This window comes from Microchirus variegatus (genome assembly GCF_963457635.1).
Source record: "Microchirus variegatus genome assembly, chromosome: 13".
NCBI lineage: Eukaryota > Metazoa > Chordata > Actinopteri > Pleuronectiformes > Soleidae > Microchirus > Microchirus variegatus.
Genome location: NC_139814.1, coordinates 23106604 through 23121864, shown reverse-complemented (window position 1 = coordinate 23121864; position 15261 = coordinate 23106604). Strand labels below are relative to the sequence as shown.

The following is a 15261-nucleotide window of genomic DNA, read 5'->3' as shown; positions in this document are numbered from 1 at the left end:
ATGCAATAGTCTTTGGGTTTCTGTTCAAGCGTTTAAAAGAATTACAAGCCACTCGAAATGAGGAGTTCATGGTCTAAAACGCTAGTTTTAGGGTCTTCTTCAGTAAACCATGATGTAAATTCTGTAAATTCTGTTCCTGTTTAAAGGAAAACAGATGATAATATGAGCTGATATCAAAAAAGGTGACAAACTGTGAATACCGAGGCTTCAAAAATGGGAGTTAGGATTCCAACTTGTGAAGTCACGACTGGCTGCCATGTGGTACATACCATAATCCGGTAAAAAAACGGTAAACCCTGGCTTTGGAGACGTCTTCCACTTTGCTGCGGGCGAGTGCTTAATTATAACTCCGTTACAGGCAAAAATGAGAAACGGGATTGGGCCTCGTGTGCTTACATAACCACAATTTACTATGATGTACGGGGGAAAGTGGCTGTTATGTAGTCATGTGCATATTTCTCGCCGACATATCCATCATCTTTATGTCCCTGAAGTTCATGCGGTGGGTGGACAGAAGGGGAAACACCCTGAAGAGGGGTCACCAGTTCATATCGTCACAGGTAGAGCGTGAGCGAGAGAGAGAGAGAGGGCAGCACAAAACAGTCATACGTCCAGAGACTTTACACGTTTCTACTTCAGTGCTGATGGAATTTCCGGCTCAGAGTGTCATACCAGGTGTTCCGCACAGTCGCTTTAGCCTCAACAACTGGGTGGATGAAAGGTGATGGAATAAATCGTATTAGGAAAAAGTAGGTGATTTGTTGAGTTTAATCCACAGTTTGTTAAAAAGTATAAACACAGTTTGTACTTTTACACTATTTACATAAAGCGTTTAATGTGGACAAAAGCCTGGTGTAGGGATAGAGCAGACGGTTTTAAAGGGAAACATTCTATTCTTGTGAAAACAGATCAGATCGGAAAAGCACACATGCAAACGTAAGATTGTTTTCTGCTCCAAAAAAGACGTACAAAACGACCTGAAATGGCTGGAAAGTGTCAGTCTGTGTGTCGATCACTCACAAAGTAACTCACAGACCAGTGCAGACAACGAAAGAGTGAGTGGTGCTGATACAGAGAAGACCTGAAGGTGCACTGCCCCCCTCTGGAAAATGCTTGTTACAACTCTCTTCTTAGCCACCCTTAATCTCAGCATCTTTAACTCCGACAGTCAAAGCAGACTAAACCCACTTGGCATGGCTGTGTATATAAGTCATTAGGTTGCAAAAATAAAAGCTTTTTCTGGTGTCCCATCAATGGTAGCCATGTTTTCAGAAAGAGCATCCCTTTATACACAAATAATCATATGAATGGGTGAATCTGGAAACTTTTTCATGGAAGTTTCACAAAGAAAACATTCAACATACTTAAATATAAATTATCATTTAACTATAAAAAAAAGAAGCTTTATTGAATATTTTATTCTAAATTTCATAATCATAACAGATGTTGTATGGAGAAAAAAAACCCAGTCCAGAGCAGTTAAAAGACTTTAAAACATTTATTATGCATACTATCAGGTGCCATAGAAATTCATTTAAATATGTTTTGCTGTTTTCTCTTTTCAAACACTGTGTTTTGTTGTTTTTTTTTTTTTTGTGTCATCCAGAACATTCTCAGCAGAATATAACGCAGCACTTCGGGATATTTACAGACAATGTAATCGACTTCTATTTTTATAGAGTTTTTTCATTTTACAACATACTGTACTGTATGGTACAATCACATGAGCCTTCACCACCAGAGTCATACGAGTCCTAACATGTTATTGTGAAGACCTGTGACCCTCCACACACTCTACACCACAACAACAGGTAACAAAAAAAAATAATTTACAACCCTTGAAACCATGACTTTACTTTGAAAACTTCTTTTTCTTTTAATTATTATTATTCTTTAGCCTGTTCTGACTGCTCATCCCCAATAACATTTTTATATATACAATGACATACAGTGAGAGCTAGTGTTAGTGCAGTAAATAAGAAAAGAAAGAAATGAATGGAGGCAAATATCAGGTGTTACGTTGCTCCCCTGCATCACCTTGTCCCTGCGTCCTCTCACTGTCCAGCTATTTTTTTTTTTTACAGAAACGCTTTGATCAGGTCAGGAAAATGTTTTTCTTCGCCGAGCAGCTCGTTATAATTCTACTCCACCGACCTTCACTAAGTCGTCAGCCACTGGCGGCCTATTTTAAAATGCAGGGACTCACAGGTGAGAAGGGAGGGGGAGGGGGTCAAACGTAGCAGGCGACGGACAACCCGGGGGCCGAGTCGTCTCATTTGGAAGCTTGCCAGATGATGATGCCGAGTATGACGAGTACGATGGAACCGACCATGGCGAGGATGCACATCTTCTTGCGGGACTTTTGCTGGAAAAAAAGAGAGCAGGGTCAGCGTTTGTGGGGACGCACCAGCGCGCGCGTCTTAAGCCCAATTATACTCCTGCGTAAAGTGCTCCATGTGGGTTACGGAGACCCCTCTACGTCGCCTCTGACTGCACAAAATATGTTTTAAGTGTCTGTCACTGCGTCAAGGGACAAAGGAGACGGCAAGGGCTGCGATTGGTCCTCAGGACAGGCCGAGATAAAGCTGCTCTGTGCCGGCCACTGTGCGCACCGAGCGTCCACGGAGGCGGAGCTGATCACCGCAGACAACGTCGCTGCCACCCTACTGACCGGTCGGGAAATTGCAGTGCGTGTCCGGCACCACGACGGAGAAGTATGAATTCTCGCAGTCGGAGAAGTATAATGTGGCCTTTACAGCGGGAAAAACTCACCTGGTAGTGACTGGCTCTCTGCAGCTGCTCCGTTCCTCGCTCCACGTGGACTTCTGCGTTCTCCACGTTGGCCTCGATGCTGTCTGCAGCACGCAGAATCAGAATCGGGAGAATTTTAGTTAGTCGTACGATAATAATTGGACAATGCAGATCATTTAAAAAATGAAAAGATGAATTTGCCTCCTCACCGATCATTTCTCCCTGATCGTGGATCATCACCGCTAGGTCCTTGAAGATCTGGTTCACGTCCAAGATGTCAGACTGAGAGAAACACAGACAGGGCGACATAAAAAAGGCAGTTGAGGCAGTTGTTTGACATCATGACGGGAGATAGTAGCTCATGGTCTTTCTCATGATGATCTCATGTATAGCCTTTAAAAAAAATAAGACACAAAGACAGACCTCCAGCTGTCTGATGTTGGTCTCTCTCTCCCTGATGAGCTCCAGGTCCTCCTCTGTGATGGCCACTTCCTCCGCCTGGGTCGTCATCTGACCCCAGTCCTCTTGGCTATACACAAAGAGGACAGCAATTAAAATATGTCGTGAATAATTTACGTCATATACAAGTCCAGAAATGCCAAATGGAAAAATCATGTGAAGTGTTTGGGAGTCCTGAATTTGAGTTTAGTCCAGCAGAGGGCAGCAGAGACTCGTCTTAAGAGTGAAAATGATGAGCAACGAGGCACTTACTTATCAAAAGACACAAGCTTTTCATCCCGAGTGGCGTCTTCAGCCTGAGAGAGGAGAGAGGAAACATCAAGCTCAGTGGTATCACGTGCATGAAGGCGAAGTCTTCTTCATCTGCCGCCGCCGTGACGTCACCGACTCCTGTACTCACCGACAGACGGGACCCGGCCCTCGCTCTGGCTACAGACTCCTTCTCCCGCTCCGCCGCTCGTCGCTGCACTGCTTGGAAATTGTTGAGCGCTGCGGAGAAGTCGTTCATGAGTCGCTCCCTCTGGATCTTCTGCTGCCTCTGGACGCCACAAAGCAGAGGGCGACACATAGGGGAATGAGACAACGAAGAACTCAGACTGTCACAAAAATAGATTTTATATTTTAAAAATCAGACTGTTATTTTTTTCAGTTAGAAAAGCGTATTTGTTTCCTCCAGGAAATAAGACTATATAGAATAGCCACTAGGGGGCAACTCCGTTGGTTTATTTCAATAGAGGTCTGTGAGAAAATGAGCCGAGTTTCCCTCTCGATTAATAACGTCAGGTAACATTTTCCTGTGGAGTTAATGATTTCAATCTCTAGTTTCAGGTCTTCTTCATTAGACTAAGTTGTCAATTTTGTGAATTATGTACAGGTTTCGAGGACGATAGACGATAAATGATGGCGCATTCAATGACCCTGGTTAATTTCATCACTTCTTTATTTAAGTATAAGTTTCTTCTTACCTTTTCAAGAACAACATGACTAGTATTTTTGCAATCAAGAATTAAGTAATGAGTTAATAGAGTTCATCTGCTGACTTTATCTGTATTTTACTGACTAACAACTGGTGGACTTCGCTCTGAGTTCACTGCTCGCTGCTCTTTATCTGCTGCTCCTGTGCAGCTGATTTGATTGAGCTTTTCTACCGTTTTCTGATTGACATGAGCACATGAGTAAAATGATAACACAAAGCCAACGAGTGAGGACACAAGAAGACTGACACTCACCTGCTCCGAGGGTGACGAGGGCAAGGGAACTGATCCAATATCTTTCAGGTGTTTGTTGGTTTCTTTTGCCAGCTGGTTAGTGGAGTGTTGTATCTGCTGTCTGTGGAGACAAAAAGCATTTTAGAACAACCAAATTACATCTACCCATCACAATAAAAACTTATTTTAACATATTCAGTACTGATGTGCATATCATAAAGATGCTACTGCATTTATAAAACTATAACAGCTGTTTTGAAAAAGTACTCTCTCAAACATGCAGTGCAAGCTAACACCAATAGGTGGCAATAGACACCCAAGCAGCACACAAGCAAAAACAAACCTGGACAAAACAATGAAAACTGTATCTACTGCCTGCAAAAATGAAGGCAAAGATACTGTCACACTTTCAGGAATTTTCAAATCCTTGACTTGGACACGAATCATGCAAGTATTCAAGAAGTGCAGAAGAAACACAGTAAAATACTGCAGCGGCATGACCGGCCTCAATGATCACATGACAGGACATAATGCTGATCAGCAGATGTTAAAACAATGAATATTTTCTGTTCTGGGTGAACTGTGGGCGATGGAAATGAAATGAATACCCCCTCAGTTATAAAACAACTTGATACCGTTATGTAAACCAACACATCTATTTATTTATTTTATAATTTTCAGTGTGGCATTGCTGTTTGTCTGAGACAGTTCTCACTCGTTACTCTATTTGTGTGTGTGTGTGTGTGTGTTAGTGAAGATTTAAAGTCAACACATACAGGCGATCCTGGAGTTCACTGTTGTCCTGTCTGGTCCCCACCTGGTTCACCATGCTCTTTATCTGAGCAGCTGTAAAAGAGAAAAACAGAGTGATAAGTCAGCCTTTTCGATTAAAGCTTAATCTGATTATACATTACGTCATGGGACATTTGACTGTAACAATTCTGCTCTCAAATGCAAAGTTTTGAGGTGTTGACTGTTCACATATGACAAATGGAGATTATCTGAGACACATTCACAACAGTAATTGAAGCTCCAGAAGATCCAGGTTGAGAGGCTGGCAACTGGCTTGGTCAGACAGGAGTCACTTGACCTATTAACTCGCTGTGGATTCGCCGGAGGTTCTCCTGTTGGTTCTCACATGACCTCACTCGATCATGCAAAGTAGATTAGACAAGGGAGCTGACAGGAGACTCTCTGGAAAATCTGTGGAGAATCACCCGAGTTCCGAGTCTGACAGGGCAGCTAGGAGTGAGTAGGTGAAAGGACCGAGGACCACTCACTGTTCTGTGTGATCTTCTGGATGTTGGTGCTGCATGACTGTATGATTGTGTTGAAGTCCTGTGGGACAGAGCGGTAGCTCTCCGCTTTGCCGTACGACATGTTGTCTTTGGGGTTGAGGTTGACCTGCAAAACAAAGACAAACACTACGTTAGGGACATGTCTGTCTACACATGATACGGTAACTGCTGTTTGCACTGAGGACTGACAAAGACAAAGCAAGGAAAAGGCAATGATAGAAACACCAATGACAACTGGTACTAACTCAGTGACATCCTGGCAAATCAAACTCAGGTTTTAACTCAGTATGAGGCTAAATAAGGGTGGTTCATATAACAATACAGTCATGCAGCTTAGTCATGCCAGCTGTGCGTCACATAGTCCGGGAATGGTTGACCAAAAGCGTTGCTTAATCGCCGTTGTAGCGGTGAACCCACATTAAATATCGATAAGTGCAGTCCGAGAACAACCGTTAGCCGGCTAGCAAGTTAGCCCGCTAACGTCACAACATTGCAGACCGCTTACGAGACATTCTACTGGTTGAAACGCATTAATAACACGGCGTGTTAACGCTCTATACGTGTGCGTGTTAAATTCACGGACCCGAGCCTCCCTTCGTCTGCGAATCGGGCGAAAGTAACGGGAGGGTGTGTGGAATGCACAGCTGTTAGCTTGCCAGCTAACTGACGTTAAACTTGTTAAACAGCCCTTGGGTTTATTTGTTTAAGGAACTGTTTTTTGCTTTCCTCTCTAAAACAGCTACGTTTGCCCTCTGTCAGTTGACAAGCGGACACCAGGCATCGCGCCCACGGCGTTTAATTTAAGAAATAATGTCATACTTGCTTAATGTTCAGTTTCCGACGAACACATAGGCGTAGTGTTTTTTTCGCTGTGCCGCTGCTGAAGACGCTGCCCTTCCTGCTCCGTCCGTGACGTTGCAGAATTATTCTTCTTCTACGGGTTTTGTTGACCTGGCGTAAAAAGTGGCCTGAGGAGAGGACATCGCCACCTACTGTGTCAGAGGTGTAGAGGCAGGACATTCTCTTTGTCTAGTGTGCTGTTAATCCACACTTTCCTCTCTAAATTATATCAACTGCGATGGATAATAACATGTTATACATCAGCCAATCCCAAACGGAAGAGTGTCAGGGCCCAGTCAAACCTTTAAAACACGACTCTGATCAACAAATGTGACCCGGATTAATAATTCCCATCTACGTTATTGTTTTTCATGTGAACACGGGAATACAGAAATTAAGATTAATAATCTGCTCACTTCACTTTAGTTTCTGAATTTGCATTTCTTTCAGCACCTGCATAGTGGGCTGGTTTTAGCTTAACAACAAAGTGCCTAATTATCACTTGAACATTGAGTGCAAGTAATAATAATGTAAGGCATGCATGCTAACAAGTTGGCAATGGATACTAAGAGAAAAATAACATAAAAAAAAACATACAAACATATTTATTTGTAGGCCACGCAGTCGGTGTAGTGTTAGCTAGCTAACTTCTCCCATCTAATTTACGCTAAAACGCCATACACAACACTGTATGTCTTTATAAACTCAAAAATAGCTTCTTCCCACAGGCCATATGAATTTGATCATCCATTAATAAATCACCTAGCAACCACAGTCTGTCATTCCAAGATGGCTGCCACCAAACAACCAAACAAACACTGCTACTGTAGCATGTGTGTGTGTGTGTGTCATGTATAATCCATAGAATTGTTATGTTTAACAGTGTGGGTCATTCACCCATAGATGTTTAAAAGCTCATAAGAGAAATATAACACGTAATTTGTTGAAAAAAACATATTTATTTGTAGGCCACACAGTCGGTGTAGTGTTAGCTAGCTAACTTCTCCAATCTGCTTGATGCTAAAACGCCATACACAACACTGTATGTCTTTACAAACTCAGATGTAGCTTCTTCCCACAGGCCTGTCCATATGAATTTGATCATCAAATCACTTAGCGACTTAGCACAGTCTGTCATCCCAAGATGGCTGCCACCAAACAAACAAACACTGCTAATTGTCTTGTGTATCTGGGCTTGGGTCTAGCATGTGTGTGTGTCATGTATAATCCATAGAATTGTTATGTTAAACAATGTGGGTCATTGACCCTGTGACACAGTTTCAGGTTGTTGGTTTCACCTGCGTCAAAGGTGTCACAATGTGAGTTGTTATAGGGGCCACCTGAGAAGCACTCTCCTGTTATTGGCGGTTTCTCCTGATTAACATAGACACAATGTCCCCACAAACATAGGTTTATACGCCTTTTGGTCCCCACAAAGACATAAAAACATGCACACACACAGAGAGAGAGGCTCACACCATGTCAATACAGGAGGACTATTTTATTTCAAGGTTCTATCTAATAATATAACAAAAACAAAATCCTTTAAAAATAAAAAAAAATCTCATAGAAATGCCATGTCAATAAAGTGAACTGTGGCAAAAACATGCTCTTAGCATCGGGTAATCCTCGGTTTTCACAACAAAAACACAAATACTCATCAGGTACTACAGGAAAACCACTACTACAAAGGCATTGGGGTCGATCTGTGCAGACACAAACACAGCAGCTGCGTTCACGTGTATCAGTGCAGGTTAAAAATAAGGTAGATTCAAGTCAAGAAAGTGCAAATAGTGACTTCTGGAGTTTATACTTCCCGTATCGGAACAAAAGTGTGAGCTGATTTGGTTTCCTGAGGAATTACTGGGCTCAATAACTAGTTTTCTGTCATCTTCAATGACACGTGACGTACAAATAGATGATAAAGTACGGTACATACGACTGGACGCCAGTGTGATTGACAGCTGGTCTCGTCCAATAGGAGCCTCGTTGTGATTCGTGAGGCTCAAAAATGGGCATTCAGATTCTTATGGGTGACATTATGAGAGACCCGCATGGTTTAATGTGTAGCTGCTAACTCGAGACACTGTCTTGTGCGCTTTTAAACATTGATGTTTAGAAGGAACAGTGATAATACCAAATTTAACATTTGCACAAAAAACAAGAGTGTTGTTGAAAAGTACCAATATCGGTCTCATTATCAATAAAATCCTACTATATTACTACAGCATGCTGGTTAAGATCACACACTGATGATGTGGGTGGTGTTGACACATGCAGATCACAGCTGGCAGTAGTGACGCAGCTCGGATTCAGGAGGGCGGCTCAGACGATGGTCTTCAGCTCGTCGTCGGTCAGCCCGTTGACCGCCATGATCTTCTTCAGCTGCTCGGCGTACCTCGCCTGGTCCTGCATGAAATGCGGGATGCGGATGTTCTCCATCTGGGCCACGACCCTCAGGCGATCCACGTCTTCAAATGACACCTGAGTCCAGAGGGAAAACATGGTCTAGCGTTTACTACTTTTTAGACAGTGCGTGCAAAATTCGAAGGAACTAAATCTCATTCGCAAACACCAATCTATGGTTTAAGGATTTGATCACTCAAGTCTCAAAAGGATCTATCTAGTAGGCTTCAATCAGATCATCTGAATAATACTGATGCCTCACCTTGCCGAGAGCCATGAGAAGTGGAAAGTTGATCTTGTCTCTGTACCGAAGGATCTTCAGGATGCCGTCCAGGTAGACCTGATCTTTACTGAAACAACCTAAAATACCAAGACAAGTAAAAAAAACAACAACATTATATATCACATGTGAATTCAGGGTTCAGACCTGGTGCTATAATCAGTCACCAGTGATCTACACTCTTAGAAATAAGGGTTCCAAAAGGGTCCTTCTTCAAGGGCTGAGCTTCTGAAAAACCCTTTCCTGAAGAAAAGGTTTTTCAAGGGTTCTTGGTAACACTAATGGTTCCAGTAAGAACCATTTTGGTCCAGGGAACCCTTTGAAACCCTTTGAAACCCTTTCCTGAATAATGGGTTTTGAAGGGGTTCTTGGTGTAACCCTCCAAAGGGTTCTCCTATGAGGACAAGCTGAAGAACCTTATATGCTTCTACTTACCACTTTTATTTCTAAGAGTGTACAGTAAGTACATCTGTTCACACACACGTCATGCGTCTCTTGTGATCACATATACTCTCCTCTGCCCTTTGCACACTGACATTATAATGACTGTTTACTGATGTCAAGAGGACACACTGGAACCGCTCAGACCTGTTCTTGGTATAACAGATATCAAGACCAGGTCTGAACTTGTTTTAAATTATACAAGAAAAGCCCAACATTAGTAACATAATGTCCGTTAGCGACCTGGCTGTGCTGTATCCGTCTGGCCTCTCTTGGCTCTGACACAGTAGTCCCAGCGGGTGTTGGGGTCCTGGACAAAGCGTCCCAGGTTGTGGAAGAGCTGCGAGAAGGACATGTGGCTGGCCTGGTAGACGGTGTAGTAGAGCAGCGCGGCGCGCCACAGCGTGGGGTCTTTCCTGAACAGGACGCTGTGGATGCTGGCAAGGCCTTCCTCTGTGGGGTTGAGGGGCTTCAGGTTGTGCTTCTTCCTGCCCACGCTGCTGCTCCATGGCTGGTGGCAATTGTTGATGCCGCGGAAATAGTGAGTGCCTGAAAGACCGGGACAATGACTGTTAGTTACAAAAGACACAACTGAATTCACTGGTGGTTAAAACCTGCTGGGTTTGAGGCAAACGGGGTCAGTTCCTCACCTCAAAAACCTTAAATTATCCATTTTAATAATAAAAGAATCGCTTTGATTGAGAACTATTGTACCCACCGATCTCATGCCTCAGCATGCCCTCCAGCCAGTGCTCCCGGGCAGTGGAGATGTTGATCGTAAGTGTTGGTCTGCTGTTCACGACTGTCATGGAGGCTCTGGACAGGAGGTCATCGGTCACCTGGACGACTATCTATCAACGCAAGAACAAGAGAACGCCTACATCAGAAAACTACTGTGTTTACCCAACCAGGAAACTGGGTCCGATTGGACAATACCAACTGTCAATCACACTGGTGTCCACTCATATAGGCCATACCCAACTTTTTTCCTCAGAGTGGGGAAATCATTTATAAAACTGTATCTTGTTCCACCAAAGAAGACATGGAAATTTGACTTCTATTCAAATGTACATATTTTTTGCACCTAGCAGAATCGCCCTCTGGTGGCTATTCAATATATTCTCACTTCCTGAATGACTTCACCTGGGAAACTCCAATCAAAAGTCTATGGGTGAGACGCATTGAATCAAAGGAGATAAGATGGAACTGAGATTGACCAGAAATCATAATATTCTTCACTACTTTTTTATTTGTTGTCTCTAGTGTGTTTAAATGTAAGGAATCATGCGGTAGGATGTGTTCAGTGGAACATTGTTAACAGGGTGATGTAACATTGGTATGTTGCATAAGCAAAGTGGTTCTGATGAGCTCAGTCAAGTGGTGGGTTTTTGCCGAGGCCTTTGTTTTTGCCCTAAAGCACTTCCTTCTCTGTAACGACGATGTGTGCAAATCCATCATGACACAGACTACAGAATATACCAGGCTACATGTACTAATCAGCAGCAGCACAGTACTGATTTGTGTCCTCTCACCTCTCCCACGCAGCCTTCCTTCTCCATGTACTTCTTCACATTGTGCCAGATGCGACTCTTGGTGAGGAGGTTCCCCGCAGTGACCTGCTCAAACTTCTCATAGCTGCCATATCGCTGCAGCGCCAGCTCCATGATGTGCACTGCCTGGAGGGAAACGAGAAAGTCGTTGTGTAATAGCTGGTCACGTCTAATGACTGAGGTTCCGCTGCTCATCCTTTCAATGTGCAGTATAGTTCTCACTGTGGTGCTCCAAAGTCCTTTCACAGAGAGCCAGATATAATCATTCTCTTAGGATAAAATTAGATCTATTCCAGTGTCAAAATTGTAATTAGCAAATCACAAACAATTGAATTCTATTTTTATACTGATCTATTGTGTGTTCTAAAATGAATAAAATAACATATATTTTAAGTTTGTTTGTTGTTTTTAAAGTCTAACTTTACTAACTGGCAGTCTTAACCCTGTGGCGTTCCCCAAGGTTCTATACTTGGTCCTGGTCTAATTCCTCTTAATCTGTATGTTTTAATGCTCCGCTGAGGTCTCGTATTTGATTAAAAACACAAATCTCTTTCCACTCTTGGAGCCACTGTCATGGATATTATCATGTGGCTAACTTCACTGTCTGTTGCCGTTATTAAATGTTAGCTCGTGAGCAGAGAGGACCCTCGCTTTGTGGCGTTCTGGCTCCTGGTTCTGGAGATACTGGGAAAGTTTAATGCGGGATTTTACACAGTTATTACATTTTTATGCAAGTTTCCAAATATAAGATCTGAGACACTTGATCAATTCATCTAAGTAACATTATTTTTCAGTCATCATCGGCTTCTCAAAGAAAAAAACTTAATCTGTTGACCACTATATTCAAAAGAGAGGAAAAACTAGGACAAACTTTAGGAAAAGAAACCTTGAACATTCGCTCTCAGGATCGTCTTACTCTGTTTCCTATTCAGCTCACTCACATTTCCCGTTCACGCTCACACACTAGCGTTACTTAAACAACCTGTAACAGGACACCAAATGGCTGTTTTCCTACTCATTAGAAACGTATACTCATTCAGAAGTGGGGGCGAGAAAGTGGAGCGCAATTTTGAATTGTCGTCACATTACAGTCAAAAGGAAAAAAAGACTATTTTCAAAGTATGTTATGTCTCCTACAGATTTGTGTAATGTAAAATGAAGACGCCTTTTTGTTGTTGCAGTGACTCTAAGAGTCAGATTTTCTGTGTTGTTGATGAAGGTTCCTTGCGGATACAAGAAAAAGTGTTGTGTACTGTAGTTCTGAGGACTGTGTACTTACACTTTGACATAGATAGATAAGTATAAAAGGTGAGAATGGTCAAGTTCTTCATGATGTCCTAGTCATCAGTGTAAAAATGAATACTGATGTAATGTTGCTATGTCAATGATTTACTTCCAAATTCAACACTGTTTTGTTTCACACATGCTCGTTGGAGAAAGAGCCTCCTCACCTGTGTCAGGAAGCGATCGGAGGCGTTGTTATGCCGTGCCAAAACCGGTGGAGAGACAGGGTTGCTGTACTCAAACTGAGGATTGTAGCAAAAGTCAGACTTGAAGAACTTGGCCTTCTCTTTCTCCACATTGGACGGCTTGATGGCTGTCAGGATGCACAGCTTCTTGGCATTTTCCCCTTCCCCTGCGCTCGCTGCTTTGTGTAGCGTCGGACGTTTAGCATGAGGCGAGTTGGGGTTGCACATCTTCCTGAGTTGCGGGCTCGTACGCGGAGTGAGGCCCATCTTGCTGCCCACGACCGAGATGCTCTGTGCCGTTTTGGAGAAATTGGAGTTGGACCTCTGAGCGGCTTTACCGCCACCTTCTTGTGCGTGCGTCTTCTTTAAAGCCAGCCCTCGTTGGTTTCTTTTAGCAGGTGAGGCGCCGCTCCTCCCTGCTGTTTTTGGCCTCTTAAACAGGGACTTCTTTGGCCTCTCCCAGTCGTCCTCCTCGGCCTGCAGCAGCAGGTTGTAGCTGCTAGAGCCAGTGCTGAACAGGTCTTTGAGGGCGGTGGAAGAAATCCTCTCCAGGTATACTTGGCTTGGACTCAGTGGCGTGTCGGTGGAGTTTAAGATGTATTTTTTGGACATTTCTACTTCTGGCCAGTGAAGTCTTTCTGAAATACAAAACAAATGTTTTTTTTGCTGATTTATTTTCATGTGCAGACCTTTCACAAATAGCTAGATAGAAGAATCCTCCGAGGATAAAATTAGATCTGTTCCTGATCACAGTTTGACACAATGTAATTAGCAAATCACAAAGGCTGCGATCTAATTGTTCTATTTTTTTTCCCCACTGATCTTTTTGGTATTCTAATGTGAATAAAAATGGAATGCATACATGTTGGAAGCAATACATGTTCATATTTTGCCTTCAAAAAGGTACATCTTATTCTATATATTTATTTATTAGCCACAAAGCTTATTACACAAGTAAAACTGACTCTCATATGCAATAAGACATCCAAATATAACAAGAGCACCTTCATATTATCTCAAATGCTCATCAAAATAAAACAAATGTTGCGCATTTTTCGGCAGAGCTGACTTTACGGCTGCTGAAATTTGAATCCTCCATTTAATTTAGCCAGGAAGCTTGTTACACATGTGAAATTAACTCTTATATGCAAGAGGACATCCAAATATAACATGCACACCACTATATTATCCCAAATGCTCTGGGAAATAAACATAAACAAGGGGTGCATTTTTCAGCAGAGCTGGTTTTACAGCTGCCAAGATTTGCACCCCCCATTTAATTTAACCAGGAAGCTTTTTACACATGTGAAATAAACTCTCATATGAAAGAAGACATCACAATATAACATTAGCACCACCATATTATCTTAAATGCTCAACAAAATAAAACAAATGCGGCACAATTTTTGGCAGAACTGACTTTACAGCTGCCGAGATTTGCATCCCCCATTTTATTTAACCCTAGAAACTTTTTACACATGTGAAATTAATTCTCGTATACAAGAGGACATCCAAATTTAACATGAGCACCACTATATTATCCCAAATGCTCTGGGAAATAAACATAAACAAGGGGTGCATTTTTCAGCAGAGCTGGTTTTACAGCTGCCAAGATGTGAAATGACCTCTCACATGCAAGAAGACATAAAAATATAACATTAGCACCACCATTTTGTCCCAAATGCATTGACTTCCATCATTTGGAAAAGCATAAACAAAGCATTATTCCTGACCTCAAACAACGGGTTAATGCCTAACCTGAACACACAATGTTTGAATGTTTAGCTCTAGACATAAGCAGTTCCTCATAAAAAAGGTTTGGCATCATTTAGACGAGGAGTAATGGTCCTTACAAGGTCAATGTTTTCTACAATAGATTGATGATGACTCGACAGTTTCACCATCATCAACTACTATGACCTAACACGTGAGCTGCTGTCAACTGAAATTCTATCTATTACATGACAAATTTAGACACATATATGATTTAGTACTAATGAAGGTTACAGTAATATTGACATCTTAGGGAAATAAGAGCAGCAAAGAACAACAACAATGCAACATTACCAGTCACTTTAATCGACTCCAGCATCCTTTGGAAAGTGAAGGTGGTCAGTTGTCCGTAGTCGCACTAGCACAAGCCCACTGTGACTTAGCAAGGTTAAACTAGCTAAAGCGGCTGTATAATCGGAAACTAGAGCTGCCTGTCGTAACTACGTATTCCGACACGCAAAAACAAACGTGTACGACATGTTTAGTAGCAATAATAAGCTGAGCTAACACTGTTTTTCCAACCTACGCAAGTCGTTGGACAGGAGAGACTATTGCTGTCTTTATATGGGACTGTCGGCATTGACAGCTCTGTTTCCATGGTGACGTTATTCCCTGCGCCACACACACACGCGCGCGCAAAGGCTTCTGGGAAATGATGTCCTTTTTAGCCTAGCATGGTGGCCACGAATAATCGTGAATACGTTTGAATATAAATGCTAATGCGCGACGAATACATAACTAAGACCTACTTTGTCCTAATAATTTTTAAAAAACGTGAACGAAAAA

At 42.4% G+C, this 15261-nt stretch overlaps 2 protein-coding genes across 2 annotated transcripts; both read right to left on the bottom strand.

The window, feature by feature from the left end:
- Positions 1 to 1509: 1509 nt before the first annotated feature.
- Positions 1510 to 6636, bottom strand: stx12 (syntaxin 12). Its single transcript, XM_083899259.1, has 10 exons — positions 6536 to 6636; positions 5699 to 5822; positions 5195 to 5264; positions 4440 to 4539; positions 3611 to 3748; positions 3463 to 3506; positions 3175 to 3280; positions 2961 to 3033; positions 2773 to 2855; positions 1510 to 2365 (listed from the first exon to the last, which is right to left on the bottom strand). The coding sequence occupies exons 2-10, from the start codon at positions 5796 to 5798 to the stop codon at positions 2273 to 2275; spliced, it is 807 nt and encodes a 268-aa protein (XP_083755385.1). The 5' UTR covers positions 5799 to 5822; positions 6536 to 6636; the 3' UTR covers positions 1510 to 2272.
- A 2245-nt stretch (positions 6637 to 8881) lies between these two features.
- On the bottom strand, positions 8882 to 14794 carry matcap2 (microtubule associated tyrosine carboxypeptidase 2; the record flags this gene model as incomplete). The annotated part of the gene is made up of 7 exons (XM_083899328.1): positions 8882 to 9040; positions 9225 to 9322; positions 9927 to 10232; positions 10402 to 10534; positions 11216 to 11359; positions 12685 to 13340; positions 14770 to 14794. The coding sequence occupies 7 exons, from the start codon at positions 14792 to 14794 to the stop codon at positions 8882 to 8884; spliced, it is 1521 nt and encodes a 506-aa protein (XP_083755454.1).
- Positions 14795 to 15261: the final 467 nt, after the last annotated feature.

What these genes read in the sequence shown, in the direction of transcription:
- stx12 (XM_083899259.1), bottom strand. Translation starts at nt 5,798, where the DNA reads ATGTCGTACGGCAAAGCGGAGAGCTACCGCTCTGTCCCACAGGACTTC. An exon ending in CCAACATCAGACAGCTGGAG is followed by an intron (nt 3,034 to 3,174) that starts GTCTGTCTTTGT and finishes TGTTTCTCTCAG; the next exon opens with TCTGACATCTTGGACGTGAA. An exon ending in AGAGAGCCAGTCACTACCAG is followed by an intron (nt 2,366 to 2,772) that starts GTGAGTTTTTCC and finishes CTTTTTTTCCAG; the next exon opens with CAAAAGTCCCGCAAGAAGAT.